General features: G+C 33.4%; 1 protein-coding gene and 1 pseudogene across 1 annotated transcript in view; both read right to left on the bottom strand.

The window, feature by feature from the left end:
* Positions 1 to 8,226, bottom strand: part of LOC120175006 — a 37,744-nt gene extending 29,518 nt beyond the window's left edge. The window contains exon 1 of the mRNA XM_039181713.1: positions 8,149 to 8,226. Within this exon, the coding sequence (XP_039037644.1) occupies positions 8,149 to 8,226 (78 nt within the window). The remainder of the gene's footprint in view (positions 1 to 8,148) is intronic.
* A 10,298-nt stretch (positions 8,227 to 18,524) lies between these two features.
* On the bottom strand, positions 18,525 to 21,443 carry LOC120175017 (annotated as a pseudogene).
* Positions 21,444 to 23,073: the final 1,630 nt, after the last annotated feature.

Below are 23,073 nucleotides of genomic sequence, written 5' to 3'. Positions count from 1 at the left end.
GTGTTAGGAGTGATCATGGTACTGAATTTGAAAATATTGGATTTACTAAGTTTTGTAACTCTAATGTAATTAGCCATAATTTTTCAGCACCTAGAACCCCTCAACAAAATGGAGTTGTTGAGAGGAAAAATTGAACTTTAGAAGAAATGGCTGGAACCATGCTTTGTGAAAAAAATTTGCCAAAATATTTTTGGGCGGAAGCCACAAATACCGCTTGTTATGTTATAAATTGAGTAATGATTAGGTCTATGTTAAAGAAAACTTCATATGAACTTTTAAAAAAAAAGCCTAATATGAGTTATTGTCATCCTTTTGGATGTAAATGTTTTGTTTTAAACAACGGTAAAAACAACCTTGGCAAATTTGATGCTAAAAGTGATGAAGGAATTTTTTTGGGTTATTCCTTGAATTCTAAAGCTTATCGGGTATTTAATAAAAGAACTTTAGTGGTAGAAGAATCTATACATGTTGTTTTCAATGATAATCCCCTTTCGAGGAAGGATTCTTGTGTTGATGATGACATAGGTATCGTAAATACACATGACGTTGGACATAACGTTGGAGAACCATCATCAAATAAAGAAATGAAAGATGAGGAAACTCACGATGCTCTCGAGAATCCAACCATTGAAGAAAGGGAAGTCTCTTACCCAAGAGAATACACCTATGTCAAGAATGGTGAAATAATAGGTGATCCATATAAAGGGGTAACAACTCGATCTTCTCTTAGAAATATATGTAATTATGTTTCATTTATCTCATGCATAGAGCCTAAGAATATCCAAGAAGCATTAAAAGATGAAAATTGGATTATGGCTATACAAGAAGAGTTAAATCAATTTGAGAGAAGTAAAGTATAAACATTAATTAAAAGGCCTAGTAATAAATCTACTGTAGGTACTAGATGGGTATTTATGAATAAGCTTGATGAAAGTGGTAATATAGTGAGGAACAAGGCTAGACTTGTTGCTCAAGGCTATACTCAATAAGAGGACATAGACTATGAAGAAACAAACGCTCCCGTAGCTAGGATGGAATCAATAAGAATGTTATTAGCATTTGCATGTTTCAATAAATTTAAATTATATGAAATGGATGTTAAAAGTGCATTTTTAAATGATTTTATAAAAGAATAAGTGTATGTGGAACAACCTCCTGGTTTTGAAGATTCAAAATTTCCAAATCATGTTTTTAAATTGACAAAAGATTTATATGGTTTAAAACAAGCTCCTAGAGCTTGGTATGAAAGATTGTCAATTTTTTAGTATAAAAAGGTTTTTCAAAAGGGAAGGTTGACACTACATTGTTTTTAAAGCGAAAAGGTAAAGATTTATTAGTAGTTCAAATTTATGTTGATGATATAATATTTGGTTCTACTAATGATGCTCTTTGCCAAGAATTTTCTAAGATAATGCAGAGTGAATTCGAGATGAGCATGATGGGGGAGCTCTAATTTTTCTTGGGACTCCAAATCAAGCAAAGAAAAGATTGCATCTTCATTAATCAAGCAAAATACATCAAAGATATGCTCAAAAAGTTTGGATTGGAAATGGAAAACCCAAGCCACTCCAATGAGCTCATCTACAAAGCTTGACAAAGATGAAGGAGGTAAATGTGTAGATGTTAAATTGTATAGGTCAATGATTGGCTCTTTTCTTTATCTAACCGCAAGTAGATTGGACATTATGTTTAGTATTTGCTTATGTGCTACATTTCAATCATGCCCTAGAGAATCACATCTACTAGCCATTAAGAGAATCTTTAGATACATTAAGGACACTCCTAATTTAGGACTTTGGTATCCTATAGACTCTAGCTTTAGCTTGCATGCCTTCTCTGATGCGGATTATGGAGGATGCAAAATAGATAGGAAAAAAACCTCTAGTACTTGCCAATTCCTATGAAATATGTTGATTTCATGGTTTTCAAATAAACAAAATTGTGTTGCATTATCTACCACTGAAGCGGAATACATTTCAGCCGATACTTGTTGTGCACAAGTTTTATGGATGAAAAAACAACTTTTAGATTATGGAATTGAAGTTGGTACCATACCTATCAAGTGTAACAATACTAGTGCTATTTGTCTCACTAAAAATCCCATCCAACACTCTAGAACTAAGCACATTAAAATTAGACATCATTTCATTAGAGATCGTGTCACAAAAGGAGATATAGTTCTAGAATTTGTTGATACTTTGCATCAATCAGTGGACATTTTTACAAAAACTTTGGATAAAGAAAGATTTTGGACACTTAGGAGAGATTAGGTTTAATTGATCTATCTTCACTTAGTGTTTAAAATGATTTTAGCACTTTTAATTAGAATTGAAAAATGCTTATAAAAATAACATTGTTTGATTGTATTCTTTGCTATTAGTTAGGGGGAGTTTATGATCTTTAGTGAAAATTAATATTATGTTCAAATAAAATTTAATGATAGATTTAATTGATTGAACATTGTTAATTTTTGATATATGAGTTGCCAATACCACTAGAGCTAATTAATTTTGCATTCTAAGTGTTTAAAACATATATTTGACATTTTTGTGCAAAGTGTATCGATACCCCCTCGCTATGTATCGATACACTATGAATGTGTACTGATAAATTCATTGAATATGTATCGATACACTCAAGAATGTACAGATACACCCGTCAGGTTTTAGGTTTAAAATCCTTAAAATAACATATTTTGCCAAAACCCCAAACTAAACACTCTAACAATGTTCTATCCTCTCTCAACCCCTACTCTCTATTTTTCTCAAAACCTTCAATCTATAGTCGGAATTTAATAGTTCTTCAACTTCTAAAACTATTGGAATCATCAAATTAGTGCAAACAACAACAAATCTCACTCAATTCGAAAATTTTCAAGGTAATTATTCTAAAACCTCTATTTTATTGATTTTGAACTTAGGTCTAGTTTTAATTAGTTCTAGGTTGAAAGAAATATTTGGCATTTATTAGATTTTGTTTTAGAACAAGAATCTACAACTAATTTCATCAAAAACACACTATTTTTCAAAATTCTTTTTAAATTTTCAAAATTTAAAAAAATGTTTTAAAATTATTGTTTTTGATTTAATTATGTTGTTTTAATGAAAACTATACATATTATGATTTTTTCAAACATTGTTTTCAAATTTTTCCCATTAGGATATTATTTTAGAGAACCTTGAATATTGCAGACTCATATTGAGTTTTGGGATTGATTGTATTGCATACATGTATTTTCAATTGCATGTGAACTTTTCCATTCCGATTAAAAACCATGTCTCATTCAAAACTCCCTAGGTCATCTTCTAGTAGGTCAAACCAACCTCCTATTCCACCTCAAAAATCCAAATCCAAACGCTCCCGATATGACTATTCTTAATTCTTGCTTTAACCAACCTGGTCGTTGACAAGATCTCTACCATAGGTTCGTTAATTTATTCGAGTCATATAAAATCCGGGAAGAGCTTATCCCCTCAATCCAAGCCATGATCGATATATATTTTAAAGATCTTTCTACCCTTCGATCTTGGAAATTTGATAAACTGTTTCAGCTTAAACTTGTTGTCTATCACTAACTTGTTCGCATTTTCTATTCAAATGCGGTTTATGTCCAAAACGAACGTCAAACTACGACCGTAGGGATTCGATCTTATCTCTTAGATCAATTCCTTTATATTGACTCCAACACAATCGCTAATATCTTTGGTTTAGATAATGAGTGTTTAAACAATGAAAAAGAAATTATGGCTACAAATTATCGAGCTATGGCTAGTGTGAGTATCTTGTTAACTCAACACGAGTGTTTCCTTCATTTGATAATCTCTTGGTGGTTTAGACCATCTGGAGGTAGATACTCCACCCTTAGAGCTCTAAATTTATGGTGGATACATTGTATCCAACATAATAAGAAAATAAATTTGCCAGAAATCATTTTCGCTGAGTTAGTAGAAACCGTGAACAATGTCCCGTCCAAATATATAGAAACCTTAGTTTATGGTTGTCTTCCAAGTAATTTGTTTATCAAATCCAATCTTAGGGTCATGTTTGATGTAGTTATCCCTCTTAAGAACCCAATAAATCTCACAACCTTGAAGAAATCGGGATGGACCGGGGAAAAGGATCAATGGGTTCGATCAACCTAGAAAACACCGGGCGCTAGTTCCTCACGAGCAGCACCAAAACCGGTAGTTGATGATGATCCAGAGCTTGAAGAACTTATGCGCGATATTGACGATCATGTACCCGAGGATGAGCCGATCCAGCAAGAGAGTCAGATGCCTCCATACTTTCAATCGTTTATGGAGAATCTTGACATGAGGTTTGCTCCATTGAGTCCCATTTAACTGCTAACAACGAAGCAATGAATCATCGATTCAATGCTATGGACGAAAGGGTCGACGTGCTTGCACGAGATGTGGATAATACATGGGCACATCTATCACCTCTCGATCCACCAATGGATGATTAGACATATTCTTGCTTAGTTTCTTAGGTTGAGTTAGAACTTATTGTTAAAACATTTGGATGTTTTGGATTTGTGTTGTGGATGTTTGGATTTATTTGTTTTTTTGTTTGAATATTGGATGTTTATTACTTTTGAACTTAAATTAAATTTTCATTTTAAGTTATGCATCATCTTAGTTATATTGACCAATTACCATTACACATTTATGAATATTGATTACGAACTAATGGCTAATCTTTCTTTTGATTGTGATCTTAGCAACTTAAGCTATATCTATATTTATATAAATCAATTGGTTATTTACCTAAAAGGGGGGAAATAGAAATCTTGTTTAAAAACATTTTATAGAGTCTTTTTGATTTAACAAAAAGGGGGAGAAGAGTGTAAGGGGGGTAGTAATTTTCAATTTCAAAATTGATTTTAAAATTGATTTTCAAATCTTAAAATTACTTAAATGTTTTGTTATATCAAAAAGGGGGAGGTTGTTGAAAACATTTTGATGTTTCGATATAACAAATGAAGTAATATTATTCAATTTTAAGATATATATATTTGATTAAATTATTCGAATATCAAAAATATTACTCCAAGTTTTCAAATGTCAATTTTAATCCTTAATTAAGTGTAAATTTGTGTTTTAATCTTAAAATGTTTTTGAAACAATTTTTATAAAGTATTTCGAACCATAATTAGGCCAAAAATGATTTTTACAAAGGGAGGTACCGATACACTATTGGATGTATTGATACACTCTAATTTCAAATTTAATTTGGGTATCGATAAACAGTTGATGTATTGATACACTCCTGGCTCCGAGAAACATCGAATGTAATTTGGGTACCGATACACTCTTGAGTGTACCAATACACCAGGTCAACCAACAGTCGAAATATTTGAATTTTACTCTGAGTGTATTGATACACCTTGATAGTGTACCGATACACCTATGCTCCCAACAAATGTTTTAAATGGTATTCGCACCATAACGGCTCTATTGACTTTACCAATGATCCCCAACGTTCAAAAGTGATCCAAGGTGTATTTAAACAAGCTTAGGAGCCATTGATCAATAACAAGAAACAAGAATTGAGAGAGAATAAAAGAAAAAGCCTTAAACATCAAGTTTGATCATTTCAAGCCTATTTTTCATTCAATATTCATTTTTGTTTCAAGAACACCATTTGTGCTCAATTGTATTTATTCTTGAGTGTTATTTCTTTGTTCTATAATTGTGCAAATATCTTACCTTGTGAGGTTTTTCTGTAAGTTTGCAAAATTTGTGTATTTCTCTTTGGGAGAGAGTGTTCTCAAGAATTCGGGGTATAATTCTTAAGGGAGTTGTAAGGTTACTCTTTGTCCTCAAAAGAAAGAACAAATTAGTGAATTTGTTGGAAAATACTTAGTGTGGATAGCTAAGGTAGTGGACGTAGACTTTTGTTGAGAAAGTCGAACCACTCTAAATCACTGAGTAAATATTTTCTATTTTCTGCAAAAGCTTCCACCAAATTTTTAATTACCAATTTACCCTCTCTTGGCTATTTTGTCAATCGATTAACTCAACAACATGACCAAACAAAGCATGTTGAGATTGATAGGCATTTTATTACTGATCGAGTCAACAAAAAGACAACCACCCTTTCATACATTACTTCAGAAAGATAGATTGCAAGCATTCTTACAAAGGTTTTGCCAAAGTCTATTTTCAATAAATTCCTATTCAAGCTATGATTATAAAATGTATATTCTCCAACTTGAGGGGGGTGTAGGAATTATAGATATATATGAGCTATTACTTTCCCTTAAGTTAAGGGATTCTGTAATATTCTTTTTTACAATCCCTTATTTTAAGGGATCGTATCTCCTAGGATTAGTATCTTTCCTAACTTAGAGTTTCCTAATTTAGAGATATAATTTGTATATATAAGATACGATACGTCCTATTGAATTAATTAAAAATATAGAGAATTACTTTGATTTCTACAGAACACACAGGTAAAACTGCCTATAACATGAACTAAAAAGGGGTTAAGACCTAACCCTATGTTTGGAATGGAGTAATAGAGGTAAAAGGAAAAGAAAGTATGGGAAATGATGATTCCCTGGGGGCGTTTGCTTTAGAAGCATTCCCACCAAGGGGTAAAGAAGTATTTCCAACAGTGTTTTTTTCCTTACATTCCTGGGAATCTCATTCCCTTACATAGCTTAGGTATTTAACAATTCCCGTCGAATTGGAAAGAAATACCCTTAAAATAAAAGAAAAATTTCAAAACGACCCTTTCTTTTATGATAAATCCCTAGTTTTACGTTTTACTTTCTTCTCTTTCAAAATTTACGCTTAAAATAACATAACCCTTTATCAACAATCAAGCAAATTATTTTATGGTTGCCATTTTAAGTTGCAACCTATTTTATGGTGGCGCCACATTTTAGGTTGCACCACTTTTTCAAGTTGCACCACATTTAGGTTGTAACTCCTTTTATGTTGTAACCCTTTTCAAGGTGACGAGTTCTCCCACATAATAGGACCCACACCTATTTTATTTTTTGTATTTTTAAAGAAATAAAATTATATGTAATAAAAATATATATATTAAGATATTTATGTATAAATTTTATTAAAAATATATAAATATTTTTTATTAAAAAATAAATGTAATAAAAATATATATTAAATTATTTTATTAAAAATATATAAATTAGAAATAATAAAAAATATATTTTCTATGAACTTTCATTTGTTAAAAAAGAAAACTATCTCAAGGGAAATTTAGTAAAACATACATTTATATTATATTTTATTCCTTCATCCTAACATTGCAATCTTATATTTTTGTCAAAAAAACCAAACAAGATACTACAATATTCCAATTAATTTGTTAAGTAATATAATATTCCGGTAATTTTATTCTCAATAGTAATTTTACATTCCGTGAACCAAACGCACTCTAAAATGTTAAGTTTTCATTTACCCCAATAGGAGGGAGGAGCTAAGGAATGGAAAGTAAAATGATATTTTAAAATATAAAATATCATTTTTAGCCTTTTCTTCTTTTATATTTTTTTGAAAAGGTTATAGTTGTAAAATTCCATTAAAAGTCATTGCTTCTAGAATTACTTTATTTTCCTTTCTTTTTACTAAATTTAATAATCCAAACAAGTTCTTTTCTTCCCTTAGCCTTCCTCCTTTTCTTACTCCACTTCCGTTTCTTTTCCTTTACTGTTGTCAATCCAAACAGTGTAATGGTTTCCCAAGCTGCCACATTTGCATGGTTGTTTTTGGAAGCTCCACTACATAATTGGAGATAATATCCATTCATTGCTGATCAAGTGCAGCAAATTATAATTAAAAACTATTTAAACAGTTCACTGAAATAAAACATTCGTATTAACCATTCTAATTCCTTGGTAATCACTTTACAAGCTTTACCGACTTCCAGTAACTCACAAAACTTAGTTAAGTATAAAAATGATTTGCTTCAGTAAAGTATACAGTCGCATAACGTGAACATGTAAAGAAAGTTGATCAAAAGAAACAAAGATTATAAAGTAAAAAGTAAAAGAGGGAACACTATATACAAGCAGATGAACAGACTCAGACATGCAAAAACATATTCCATCAGATGTATAAATTTTCCATTATGTAAGCAACAAGACCTAGAAACAGAATGCAGTAAAAGGACCCTTTTCAGCTCTGCTTCAAATTGATATCTTTGTTTCTCAAGCTCAGAAATCTCAGCTACTATTTCCTGGATATCGTTCATTACAGAATAAATTCAGATTTCCCACACAAAACAAGTAATACACCAAAACTCACAAGCTGAAACGCTCAGACTTGCATGGTTTTCATTTTTTTCAATAAAAAGCTTATATAGTTTAGGTATGCTAATGAAAACTAAGTTGAAAGTAAATAGACCTTAAAGATCCTTTTTATTTACGGCGTATAGGTTTCTTTTGGTGCATATGTGTAAAATAGAGTTTTCTGGTGAAGGAATTAAGTTCTTTTATTCAAAGAAAAATGCATCTTACATAAGAGGATACATAGGATTTTTATACACATGAAGTAAAGACCTAGATAAGATAAGAGTCTACAAATTAGTAGATAGTTTTAGAGATAAATTAGGATTCATAGTTTAACTTAAACACTACTTACACTCCCCCTCAAACTGGGGAGTAAATATTGTGAAGACCCAACTTGGATGTAATTTCGTCAAAGGTAATCCTTGGAAGTTCCTTGATCAATACATCGGCTAGCTGGTTTTGTGAAGAGACGTAGTTCAGTTTCACAGTTATGCCATATACTTTTTCTGTAATAAAGTGTTGTCGATCTCCACATGTTTTGTTCTGTCGTGGTGCACCAGATTCTTTGCAATGCTTATTGCAGATTTTTTGTCACTCTGAAGTTCAAAATAGTTGTTGTCGTACATCTCTAGTTCAGTTAAGAGTCTTTGTAGCCAAATTCCTTCACTTATCCCGAGTGTTATCGCCCTATATTCTGCTTCTGCACTACTCTTGGAGATTACTGATTGTTTCTTGCTTCTCCATGTCACCAGGTTTCCCCAAACAAATGAGTAATATCATGTGGTTAACCTTCTATCTGTTAATTCTCCAGCCCATCTTGAATCTGAGAAGATTTTCACTATTTTTTCTTCATGTTTTCTGAAAATCAACCCATGTTCTGGTGTCATCTTTAGATATCTTTAGATTCGATTAACTGCCTCCATATGTTCTTGTCTTGGATCATTCATGTATTGACTAACAATGCTAACATGAAAAGCAATGTCAGGTCTAGTTAGAGATAGATAAACGAGTTTACCAAATAGCCTATGATAATGTTCCTTATTTACCGGGTTTCCATCTTTACTCAATTTTAAGTTAACTTCCTTAGGAGTTTCTGAGGGCTTACAATTAGTCATTCCAGTTTCAGAAAGTAAGTATAGAATATACTTTCTTTGATTTATTACAATTCCTTCTCGTGATCTCGCTACCTCCATGCCTAGGAAATATCTCAGAGTTCCCAAATCTTTGGTTTCAAACTCTTTTGATAGTAATGTCTTCAACTTTTCGATTTCTACTAAGTCATTATCTGTGATGATGATGTCATCAACGTAGACAATCAAGATTGTCTTATTCTTATCAGGAGTAGTTTTTACAAACAGAGTGTGATCGGATTGACACTGTTTGTAGTTGTCTTGTAACATTACCTTTGTGAATCTATCAAACCAAGCTCGAGGTGATTGTTTTAGACCATATAACATTACCCTAGTGGAACTTGCATATACACATCTTCTTCAAGATTGTCATTGAGAAATGATTTTTTATGTTTAGTTGGTGAAGTATCCAATCCTTATTCACCTCCAAGGATAATAGAACTCGAACGGTGTTGAGTTTTGCAACTGAAGCAAAAGTCTCCTGATAGTTAACTCCATGAGTCTGAGTGAACCATTTTTCTCTAGCTTTATATCTCTAAATTTTTCCATCTACCTTGAATTTCACAGTAAAGACCGATTTGCAGCCCATTGGTTTCTTATTTTTAGGTAGATCAATGATGACCCAGGTTTTGTTGTTTTCTAGAGTTGAAATTTCTTCTTCAATTGCATTCTTCCACTTGGGACTTTTTAATGCATCCTATATGGTCTCTGGAATGTGAATATGATCAACCTGAGCTGTGAAAGTCTTAAAACCAGACATTAGTTTTCCACAAGCAACAAATTTACTAATAGGATGTGTTGTACATCATCTAACTCCCTTTCTTTGAGCAATTGGTAACTCACTCGTATCAATTACCACGTCCAACTTACTTTGGTCACCATCTCCTCTGTCTGTCGATGGATTTAACCTGGTTCTAGCTCTTGACAATGTGTTGACTGCGGTGTGAAAGGTAGGACTTGTTTGGGTCGTCTTTTATAGGTGAGAATATCAGTAGATGGTTTGGGTGTTTCATGAGAGTCGGTGGGATTAATGAATTGGTTTTCATTATTAGATGTGGTGGTGTTAAGGGGTTATGGAGTGGTAGTTTGTTCAATAGAAGATGGATTGTTGGGAAACTCAATAATAATCGGTAAAAATTGAAATTCAGACTCTCTCCCCCTGGATTTCGGTTTTTGAGAAGAACGGTTTATGATCTTGAAAATTGACATCCATAGATTTGAAGAATCATTTTGTAGAAGGAGAGTAACAATGATAACCTTTATGAAGGGATGAATAACCAACAAAGACACACCGAATTGCCCGAGGATCAAGTTTAGATTTATGAGGATTGTGGTCATGGACAAAGGTAGTACAACCAAAGACACGAAAAGGAATAGAAGAGGTAAAAGGTTTGAAATGAAGGAATTTAGTGGAAAGGATATCCCGTGGACACATAAAGGCAAAAATCTTACTAGGAAGACGATTGATTAGAAAAGTAGTTGTTAAGAGAGCATCACCCCAAAGGTATTTCGAAACATGAGAAGAAAAAATGAGTGCTCGGGTTACTTCAAGAAGATGACCATTTTTTCGTTCGATGACCCCATTTTGTTGTGGGGTGTCGACATGGGAGTGAGGTGGATTAATCCGTTTTCCTGGAAGAAATATCTCAACGAATGAGAGAGTTTATTCCCTACCATTATCATATTTAAGGATGCCAATGGAACTTTGGAATTGTGTTTCAACCATTTTGTGAAAACGTTTGAAGATGGTACAAGACTCAGATTTGTCCTTCATAAGAAAAGTGCAAGTGGTACGAGAGTAGTCGTCAATAAAAGTAATAAACCGACGAAATCCATGTAAACATGTAACCCATGAAGGTCCCCAAATGTCACTATGAATTAAGGGAAAAGGTTTAGGCGAGAGAGAGGGAGAAGGAGGATAAGAGCTACGAATGTGTTTTGCAAGAGAGCAAATGTCAAAAAAAAATGTTGTGGGATTTTTATTAATAAATAATTTGGGAAACAATTTTGCAATATAAGGAAAACTTAGGTGACCTAACCTAAAATGCCATAACACAATGTCGGCAACCACATCTGTGGGAGAAACTGAAACAAAGGAAGAGATAAATGGTGCAGGTGAGTGGTTGGGAACGAGAGCATAAGGAGAAACGTCAAGGATGTAGAGTCCACCATGACGCCTAACATTGTCAATCATCATCCCCGAGGTCAAATCCTGAAATTGACAATAATCACGAGTAAAATGAGAAGTACAACCCAAATCGGTAGATAATTTACTAATCGAAAGAAGAATGCAAGTCAAACTCATAACAAATAGAACATTAGATATAGGTTATTAACAAACTAGTTTATTTGGTTATTAACTAATAAGGTTCTATAGATTAGTGGTAGAGCATTTGACTGTAAATCAAGAGGTTATAGGTTCAAACCTGATTGGGCATTTTCCACTTTTCTTTTGTTTTATTATGTGCAATTTCCGACACTAAGTCGGGGTGTTCTACGATATAGCAACTTAATATAGGGTTTGAGGAAAGACGCAACCGAAAATGTTATAAATATTTTGTTTATACATTTTGTTAATATAGGTTCAAACCTGATTGGGCATTTTATACTTTCTTTTTATTATACTAAAATTTGTTTATAACATTTTCTGTTGGATGTAAGCTAAAATGTTAATTTTTTCTTAATATTATTCGAATGCAAATCTTCTTCATAACATTGTAGGTTGGCAACCAAAAATGTTATTTTTTATAATATTTTCGGTTAGATTGAAAATGTTAAAAAATTAACATTTTAAGTTACGTTCAACCAAAAATATTATGTTTGTTTATAATATTTTTGATCGAGTATTTTCTTAACCTTATACGTTAGTAGTCGCCTTTGCTAATAAAATTAATCTATAATAATTCTACTTTCAAATAAATTCCATTATGTTTCCTGCTTTCACACCTATTCCGCGCGTAGGAATTTTTTTAAAATTTTCGTTTCGGAATTTATTTCCAAAATGTCTTGTTTCGGAATTAAATTTTAAAATGTCATGTTTCAGAATTAATTTATAAAATATCCTGTTTCAAAATTAAATTTTTAAAAGGTCCGTTTTGGAATTAATTCTTTTATTGTGTGCAATTTTCCGCATTAACTCCTTATTGCTTTGATAAAACTAATCCGTAAGAATTCTTCTTTCAAAATAAATTCCATTATGTTCTCCAATCACACTCATTCCATGCTATTTTTCAAATGTCACTGTTTCAGAATTAATTAGTAAATATCCAATCTTGGAATTAGTTATGACAATATCCAGTGCTCGGAATTGATTATTAAAAATATCATTTTAGAATTAATTAAACTGTCCGTGTTTGAAATTAATTATTAAAATATCCTGTTATCCGTATTAACTATTATAATACCAGTGTTCAGAATTAATTTTTATGATATCCAGTGTCCGGAATTAATTACTAACATATCAGCTAGCGGAATTAATTGTTGAAACGTCATGTATCGAATTAATTGTTGAAATGTCCTGTTTGGGAATTAATAATTAAACTGTAGCAAGTAATTAACAAAATACCTGTTTAGAATTAATTAGTTAAATATATAGTGTTCCTAGTTAATAATTAGAATATCCAGCTTCCTAAATTAATATCCTGTAACTGTAATTAGTAAAATGTCGTTATAAATTAATTTTGAAAATATCCAGTGTCCCTTATAAAATCCAGTGTACCAAATCAATTATTAAAATACCCAGTTTCCTTAATTAATTACGAAAATAATCATAAGCGGAATTAATTAGTAATATATCCAACATTCTAAAATAATTATAAAGATATACAGTTTTCCGAATTAATTATTATAATATCCACTGTTTCCAATTAATTATGAAAACATATAGTATCCTAAACTAATTAGTAAAATACCCAGTAAGTTGAATTAATTAGTAAGATATCTATTTGTTCCGAATTAATTATTACGATGTTCAGTATTGCCAATTAATTATGAAAATGCATTTCCTGAACTAATTAGCAAAATATCCATAGGTCGATTAATTAGTAAAATATTCGATGTTCTCAATTAATTATTAAGATATCCAGTGTTCCGAATTAATTATTATGAAGTCAATGTTGTCAATAATTATGAAAATATCAGTTTCCTGAACTAATTAGCAATATATCAATAAGTAGATTTAATTAGTAAATATCCCCTGTTCTGAATTAATTATTAAGATGTCCTGTTTTTAAATTAATTATTAAAATCTCCGGTTTCAGAACTAATTATTAAAATATCCTTTCTTGGAATTAATTATCAAAATGTCCTATTCTGAATTAATTTTAAGACGTCTTGTGTCGGAATTAATTTTTAAATATTCCATTTAAGAAGTAATTTCTAAAATGTCCTGTTTCGAAGTTAATTTTTAAGAATTCCTGTTTCGGAATTAATTCTTTTATTCGGTTTCTTTTATTTTATTTTGTACAATTTAAGGCATTAACTCGTCATTTATTTCTATTTTGAAATTAACTTTTAAAATTCATGTTTCAGAATTATTGTGTAAAATTTCTTCTTCTTTTTTTTTTCTGAAATTCCTTTTTCAAAATTAACTTTTTCCTTTCAAAATTAACTTTTCCTTTTTAAAATTATTTTTAAAAATAATTTTCATTTTATACTACCTTCGTCTCATAAAATTTATCTCTTATTAACTTTTTTGATATTTTTTTAATATTGACTCGCTATTATTTAAAAATTATTATAGATAAAAATATAAAAAATATATTTTAAAAACATTTAATCAAGTTGTATTTAAATATATTTTATATATTTTAATTATTTAAAATATTTAAAATAATCATGATTAAAATTTAAAAATTTTGACTTTTTTTAATCAAAAGAAAAGCCAGCCGTGTGTCATTAAATGAAAAATGTGCACTAATAATAAAACATGACAGTAAAAGAAACAAAGATTGAAAAACTGACTTTCCATCTCCTTCGCGCCTGCAAAGAGAATAAACGTAGAAGAGCACCGGCAAAGAAGAAAATTGAAAAATAGAGCTTCAAAACAACGAAAAAGACTATCAACGATGATCTATGGTGTATCAATCTACCTTTTGTCATCCGCAGCTTGTCTCTCTCTCGACACGTCTAGGTGCCTCGTCAATCTAGTATTGGTCCACCTCTCCCGAGATCCGGTCAATAGCCAACAGGTGAGCCATCTTGTTCCACTCCGTGGTATGAAACTAAAGTAACATGCACGAATCAACAGGATTGATTCAAATGGTAACCAGTTTGATATATCTTAAGTTGTTAGCATGTTGAGTCAGCAACAATGGTGCCCGTACTGCGTATGCACTGCGTATGAATGCTTAGCTTGCATGGTGTTGTTAGTAAAGTAGTTAGGAGCTTCTTGAAGCTGTTAGTGGCAGTTAGGGTTGTTAGTATCAGTTGTGAAGTTTGTTAGGCTTATATTAGACATTAGAAGTTGTATATAAACAACAGGAGTTTGTATTCCATACACAGTTCTTTTACACAATCAATATACAAGTGTTATACTTTCTTACTTGCTGCTCATCTCTTTTTCATGTTCAACGTGCCATTCATGACCCTTTTCTCACATGGTATCATTCGCCAAAGATCCTGACGTCATCTTTCTTCCGCTGTTTCCATTTTGTTCTTTGATCGAGTTCTTCAATCGCTTTTTTCCTTCGTTGTTTTCTTGGCTCTTGCTGGTTGTTTTCTTGGTTTGTATGATTTCTTGTTTCCCATCTCTCCTTCGTTCTGGTTTCTTTATTTTTTGGGGTTCCTTTCTTGGGAGCATTTTGGTGTTTTTTCTTGATTCCTTTTCTTGGATTGGTTGCAATGGTTGGTATGGATTCCATTGGTGTTCAACAGATTCCTAAACAAGACATTGTTAAGCTCACTAAGCATACGTATCTCTTATGGAAACTCCAGGTTACTCTGGTGATTGATGCTTATGGTCTACTTCGGTATATCTCCAACACTGTTGATGTTCCAGGAGAATTTGTTAATGATGGGCAACGTGTTGAAAATTCAGCGTTTGTGCTCTTTCGGCAATAGGACAAACTGTTAGCTTCTTGGATTTTAACCACTGTGAGCATGGACGTCTTATCCCATTTGACGGGTCTCACATCGTCATTAGCCATATGGAATACCATTTCTCGACTTCTTGAAAGATTAAGCTCCCGAGATGTTGTTTCTTGGACTTCTATTATTTCAGGTTCTGTGCAACGTGGATCCATGCATGAAGCGCTTCTGGCTTTTTTTAGGATGCAAGAAGATGGGGTTGCACCCAACGAGGTGACAATTATGAGCAGTTTACATGCATGTTCCTTCATTGGACGACTAAGGATATTGCAGTGGGTTCATGCCTTGGTTTCAAAATTGGGGTGTTATCAACATGAACTTGTATTGAATTCTATAGCTGAGACGTTTTTGATTTCATCTACACTTCCGATTCAAGTCGAACGGAAGGAAGCATCGACACTTCCGATTTAAGTCGAACGGAAGGAGGCACCGACACTTTCGATTCAAGTCGAACGGAAGGAGGCATCGGCACTTCCAATTCAAGTCGAACGGAAGGAGGCATCGGCACTTCCGATTCAAGAGGAACGGAAGGAAGCATCGGCACTTTCGATTCAAGTCGAACGGAAGGAAGCATCGGCACTTCCGATTCAAGTCAAACGGAAGGAAGCATCGGTACTTCCGATTCAAGTTGAACGGAAGGATGTAGCGCATTTTCATTTCAAGTGTTCGTCTTTTCATCAAGAAGCGCACTTTCGAGAGAATATTGGATTTCATGGATGTTCAAGTTCATAAGAGCAGAAGAAGAAGAAGTAGAGGGAATGTTAGCATGTTACGTCAGCAACAATGGTGCCCGTACTGCGTATGCACTGTGTATGAATGCTTAGCTTGCATGGTGTTGTTAGTAAAGTAGTTAGGAGCTTCTTGAAGATGTTAGTGGCAGTTAGGGTTGTTAGTATCAGTTGTGAAGTTTGTTAGGCTTATATTAGACATTAGAAGTTGTATATAAACAACAGAAGTTTGTATTCCATACACAGTTCTTTTACACAATCAATATACAAGTGTTATACTTCTTACTTGCTGCTCATCTCTTTTTCATGTTCAACGTGCCATTCATGGCCCCTTTCTCACATAAGTAATGTCTCAAGTTCGAGTGTATGCAGAAAATCTTCTAAGACTCACCTACCAAAAGTCAGGTGTGTGACCCAAGTCCGTCCAGATTAGTTAGGATTAAGTCTTGGAAATGGAGGGCAAAAAAAAAAAATAAAGCATTGGCGAAAATTTGTGACCCGGAATTCACTTCCCAAACTAACGTGCTAATCACCGAGAAATTAGGCGTCGAGGAACTCAATTTGTCGATTACAGATCTTGAATGTCCTCCAACTACAATGCTTTAAAGCCCCAGATCTGCAGTGAGCTCTACTGCGTGAACTGCCGCCGGCGCCTCTGCATAGAACACTGAGGTAACTCTAAGCATGCTCCCTTCTGAGACCTTCTGTGTTCCTAACTACGACGACCACGTTGTTGTATTTTGGTTTTGCAAAAAACGTCTACTGGAGGGACGAGAGGCCTTCATCGAATAGAAGACAGAACAGTCTGTCCCACAACTTAGCATGCTTTGTGTCATTGTAGTGGCTAAATAACCAGCATAACCATGCTAGAAAATCACCCGCTAATGTGACAGGCCAATGATAACCCAAATAATTCCAGACCAGGCTAGTTAATTTACAGTCTCTAACAATGTGCAATCCCGATTCAACCACATTCACACAAGACGAACACCATGGGTTGTGAAGCAATCTCTTTTCTAAAATGTTTGGGACATTGTGTGACTAACCAAATGATAGCCCAAATAATTTGGGACATTGTGTGGCTAAAATAACAAGACGAAAACCAATGATAACCCAAATAATTTCAGACCATGCTAGCCAATTTTAGTCCCACATTTTTCTAAAAAGTCATGTTAATTTCTTCTTTTCAGGACATATACCACATGCTTAGTGATTTAGGTCAATCGATCTATGTCTCTCAATTGGGACCATAATGAATAAAATATTAAACGATTAGTATGAAACAAGTTATCTCAGTGGTTAAAAGAATGATTGTTATCTATTGAGATCTTAGTTTTGAGCACCAATGATTGCACAAGGTATTTTAACATTTATTGTTAAATGGTTGAGAGTATTTAGAACAAATACGATCACTTGTATTTTATCATTTTTATCGACGTTAATCATTACAATATTAACGTAATAATTTATTGGGTTAACGCAGCAGTTTATGATTTTGACATAACATTCCACATACAAATGATAATGTGACATAATGGCTAAAATAATAGTCAAGTTTGAGAGTATAATGAATTTTTTAGTCGAGTTTAAGAGCATATTTGGTTTTAATTGAAAATTTATGGGCTATTTAATATTTAAGAAAAAAAATTAAAGAATCTAAAAATTATTAAAATTTCAAAAAAAAATGTTAAAATAAAAACATTATGAAAAGTTCAAAACAAATAATAAAAATAACATAATTATAAAATGATAAATGATAATATAAAGAAATCAAAATTTTAGAGATTATAAACCATAAAAAAATTCTTGGGTTGTCTCTCATTTAAACATATTTTTAATGGAATCAATATTGCATTATAAAAATAATAATAAAACATAAATTCTCATTTGATTTTCTACACCAAATACTAATGAGCATCAATTTGGTGTAGAAAATCAAAATAAATATTGAATTTTATTATTACTGTAATACAAAATCGATTACACTAAAACTATGTTTAACAAATAATAGTTACTCTGACTGATGAAGTCGAAGAATTTCGATAAATTTGTGAATTTTTATTCACTTATTTTTGAAATTGTTAGAGACCCAATGATTATTTACACCAATATGTCAAATTGTTAATCGCTTTTTCAAATATTGAAGTTGTAAAAGTTCAACTAAAAAAAAAGAATTTAACAATGATGTTTAAGAAAGTGGAGAAGGTCTCTATTTATTTAATGGTTTGAAACTCTTGGAAGTGGGTCGTCTTGGAGGCAAAACACGTGGGCTAACTCTCCTAGTTTTTCTTCGACAGCAACCCCTTGGGCAAAAAACTCAATAATTGTTGTATACAGATATTAAATCTTTTCCATACAGATACCAAATTCTAGATTTACAGTATGACATGAGCAACCTAAGTCAAATTTCGGGTTCATAGAAATACTGAATTCAGATATTTCTTACATGTTCAACTTTCCTGCCTCACCATTTGAGCAAACACAGTACTCATTGAAATTCCGGAAAGTTCATCCTCGACGACGGTGCTACTGGCTCGGCTGAATTCTCGACTTTTTTCCGAGGTACCGACATGGCTGATATGAGAAGAATGTTCTTTGTTTTGATTGGATCTTTCTTCATTCTCTTGTTGTTGAAGTGCATATTCCAACTTCCATAGGACATCTCCCATGGAAGGCCTGCTGATCCCATGTTCTGCCAAGCATTTCTCAATAATGTCCCAAAACTTGCTTAAACAACCTGGTTTTACTTGACCAACAACGCAAGGATCCACGATTTCTTCCAATTTTCCATCCCTGTATGATTTCATCGCCCATTCGAGCAAATTCACCTTTTCCCTCGGAAGCGATGGATCGATAACGGGCCTTCCCGAAAGGACTTCGAGCAAAACAACCAAAGGAATACGTCTGATTTCACCGTTAGTTGCTGCCTTGTCAAGTACTCCGGATCAAGGTAACCAAAGCTTCCTTTAACTGCAGTACTCACGTGTGTGTGATCGATATCGGGACCGGTCTTTGAAAGTCCGAAATCCGAAACTTTTGCCACGAAATTCTTGTCAAGTAGTATGTTTGCAGATTTTGACGTCGCGGTGTATGATAGCCTTTGTTGAGCCTGTATGAAGATAGTGAAGCCCTTTGGCTGATCCAATGCATGTCTCAAGCCTCTGTCTCCAGCTCAAGCTAGGATAATTTGAGCCATATAGATGATTCTTGAGTGTACCATTCACCATGTACTCATAAATTATGATCATCTCATTTTTTTCATCACAGTAACCATCAACGATACTAAATGGCGATGCCGGAACTGAGATAACATTTCAATTTCGGTCCGGAATTCTGCAAGCCCTTGGTTTGATTGAGGGTTCCCCTCTTGACTGCAACCTCGGTTTCATCTCTCAATACTCCTTTGTAAACCTTACCGAAACCACCTACTCCAATTACTCGATTTTCACTGAAATTATCGGTAGCCTCGAGAATTGCCACAAAGGAAATCGGTAGCCTGTCGTCGGGCTGGAAAATATGGTAGTCCCATTACTGTATATATTCCTGTTGTATGAACCTTTTGCCCCTTATTTACCGTAAATTGCTGCTTCCCTAAAACAGGTTTCGTTCTTTTCTTCTGCAGAAAAGGATGATAACAGCAACCGAAACAACAGCAACAAGACCAACGGCAACAACAACAAAACCACGACTCTTACCTCGAACGTCCAGAGGAAACAACATAGGGGGCATCGAGATTGCCCTAGGATCGTTTATCCTCATGATCTCCAAACCATTAAGCATGAAAGAAGGGTTATTCAGTGTCTTTGATGGCCCCACTTACATTAAGCTTAACACCGGTTACTCTTGTGCATACATCCATGAAATAGGGGGCACCAAAAACACAGATGTCCTTAAACTACGATCAAGACTACCTGCAAAAGTGTATCAATAAAGATATCGAGAGAGATGCCTTGATCGGTTGATTCTCTAATTATGTCACAAAAGTGAAGCCGGACAAAATAATCAAACCCCGGGTTAACATCGAAGCTCCAAGTCAAGTTTGCATTAAGTTTGGGTCAGACGAGTTCAAAATAGTTGCAGTTCCATATACAGATACAGGACCAATATCCACAGTCACCGATCCTCCGGTATAATTTACTGATGTTACATTCGACACGATGATCCGAGATTCTTGTCTATCAGATAAGCATCATCCGAGACCCAAAGTCGCCATAAGGTATCATTCTGTGGAAGCACGGTAGTGTTCCCCATATCGACCCTCGCAACTGTCTCCAATGCTTGTTCCTGTAGATTCTTGTTACCTCCTTTGGCATCAATTGTTGTGACTTCTTTTGGAATGAGATAATCCGGAACCGAGAAGATTTCCAAGCCATTGATGAAAGCAAATGAATTGGCAGAAGGTCTAAAAGTAAGAGCCAGCTTATCAAAGTAACGTTCAAGCTATATCCTTAACAACATATCCTTGCCTCATTTGAGAGTCTCTGATAAGTGTAAAGTTTTGAGCCGAAACCGAGAATTTCGCCTTGCTCATGTCGAACTTTTCATAAACAAAAGCATAGAAATGAAGCCGAATAAAGTGTCTGCTTTGTTGTTTGATTGGGAAACTGTAATAGGAGGTTTGGTTGAAGAGCCTAGCAGTATGATAGAGAGGTGAATCATAATAAACTGGGACCAAATTCGTGTTTGAACTCGAAATGGCGAAAATATGATGCAGGGTTGAAACATGATACGATGAAGTGGAATTATCAGCTAGAAATGTTCTATACCCACTGATATGTTTTTCTTGGATCCACAGTCTATCAAAGTTATCTACAGGTTTGAATCCTAGTGAAAGATGAAATAAATAGATGGATGAAATCCAAACAATGAAACCAAAATTCCCAGATTTCTCCATTAAAGAAATTCCTATGGTGAATAAAGATTGCAATAATAGAAATTGCAGAAACTAGAGGTGACAATTAGCTCAATTGCAGTAAAAATGGCAGAAACAAGAGGTGCTTAAGAGACTAAATGCAGCATAAATGGCATAAATCAGAGATGATTAAGAGACCAATTGCAGTGAAAATAGAAGAAACAGGAGATTATCAAAGGACCAACTGCATTTGAAATGGCAAAAACAATAATGGTGAAGAAATATCAAAAACTAGAAATTGCAGCAGACAAGAACCTATATACAGAAAGAAAACTGGCTAGCCTGAGATCTGAAATGGAAAAAAACTGAGAACTGGTTTGTGATTTCACCCAAAGAATAAACATCAAATTAATAAACAAAAGGGGGCCTGAAAGGTCACCTGACAGTATATATAAAAAAATGGAAAACAGACTGCCGACTAATTACGATTTAAAAATGACTTCATAAAAAAACCCAACTTGAAAACAAAAAACCAAAAGATTCCACATCAGCTCCACAACTAGTATTGGTTCAAATTTGAGGCTGAAACCAGACCTGAAAAATCAATGAAGTAATGAGAAAAGGACTTGAAAAATAAAATATACATAAAAGGAAATGCTTCGGGATGTTTGAAAAGTTCATTAATTGAAAAGAAAAAGCTGAACAGGAAAATAATAATATAATTGAAATGTGGATGAGGGAGGCGATTTTCCCAAAAAAAAAATTATATTTTCTTTATATATTTATGTGTTAAACACGTTTTAAGATAATTTTTTTATCTAACAATCTTGCAGAAAGGAGAGGCTCATACATCGCGTCTTATGTTGATGTGTCGCCACATAGGGTAAGAAACGATGTATAGGTCGTGTCTTAGCGCCACGTAGGGTAAGACACAGTGCATGGGATGCACATTCGATATTTATTCCGCCCTAATCGACCATTCACACCCTCCATCACACCCTATAAATACTCATTCTCAATTATTTTCACCACACTAAATCTTCTCAAATCTTCTCTAATTCTCTCAAATCATCTCAAAAAACAAATATCATTCAAGTTTTATTTATAAGGTATATTTTATTATATTTAATATTTTGTTAGTATTTTATTTAATTATTGTATTACATAATTTTTTTAGTATTTTATTTAATTATTTTATTTTTTTACAGTTATAAAATGGAATGCGGTCTGCTTCGTTTAGATGAAAATTATATATTGAGACATTTTGTTGATACGATAACATTTTTATATTTTAATTTAATTTAAATTATTAGTAATAATTTATTTATTTATTTATTATTAGTTTATAAATTAATTTTTGTAATTATTAATATTTTTAGGAGAGCGACCGTATATTAGATCCTTTTACCCGCAACCTTAAGTTAGCGATACCAACCTGTGTCTGGCCGTATTTAGTCGAGGCTGGATTCGATTACATAGCTAGGTATGAAGGCCACTGTAGGATAGAACCAAACCTGATTTCTGCATAGTCGAGCGGTGGAGATCGGAGACACACACATTCCATCTTCCGTGTGGAGAGTGCACGATTACGCTGGAGGATGTTTCCATGCACTTGGGGCTTCCGGTGGATGGAGATGTGCTTTAAGGGGTGGCGTACGGTAACTGGAATGCTTTGTGTCAAGAATATAGGGAGGTTCCGCCAAATTTTAATGGTGGTCGGATTCTGTTAAATTGGTTGGATGCAAATTTCCAAAATATGAGTGAGGACGCCTCGGAGGATCAAGTTAAAAAGTATGCACGAGTATGCATACTATAGCTGAGATGAGAGCTGTTGATGCCGGACAAATCGCATAACCAAGTTCACTATATGTGGTTGTGGCATCTTGCCTATTTTTGTAATATTCCAAAAGCCAGGTCAGTGACTAAAATGTAAATTTTGGAAACTTTGTGCTCAATTCTGAAATAAGCTAAAAGTTAAGGGACTTAAGGATTTTGGATTTAATAGTAAAGATG

This window comes from Hibiscus syriacus, unplaced genomic scaffold, assembly GCF_006381635.1.
Source record: "Hibiscus syriacus cultivar Baekdansim isolate YM2019G1 unplaced genomic scaffold, ASM638163v2 tig00112153_pilon, whole genome shotgun sequence".
NCBI classification, from domain to species: domain Eukaryota; kingdom Viridiplantae; phylum Streptophyta; class Magnoliopsida; order Malvales; family Malvaceae; genus Hibiscus; species Hibiscus syriacus.
Note: the sequence above shows the minus strand (reverse complement) of the source record. Positions and strands in the feature narration are given on the sequence as shown.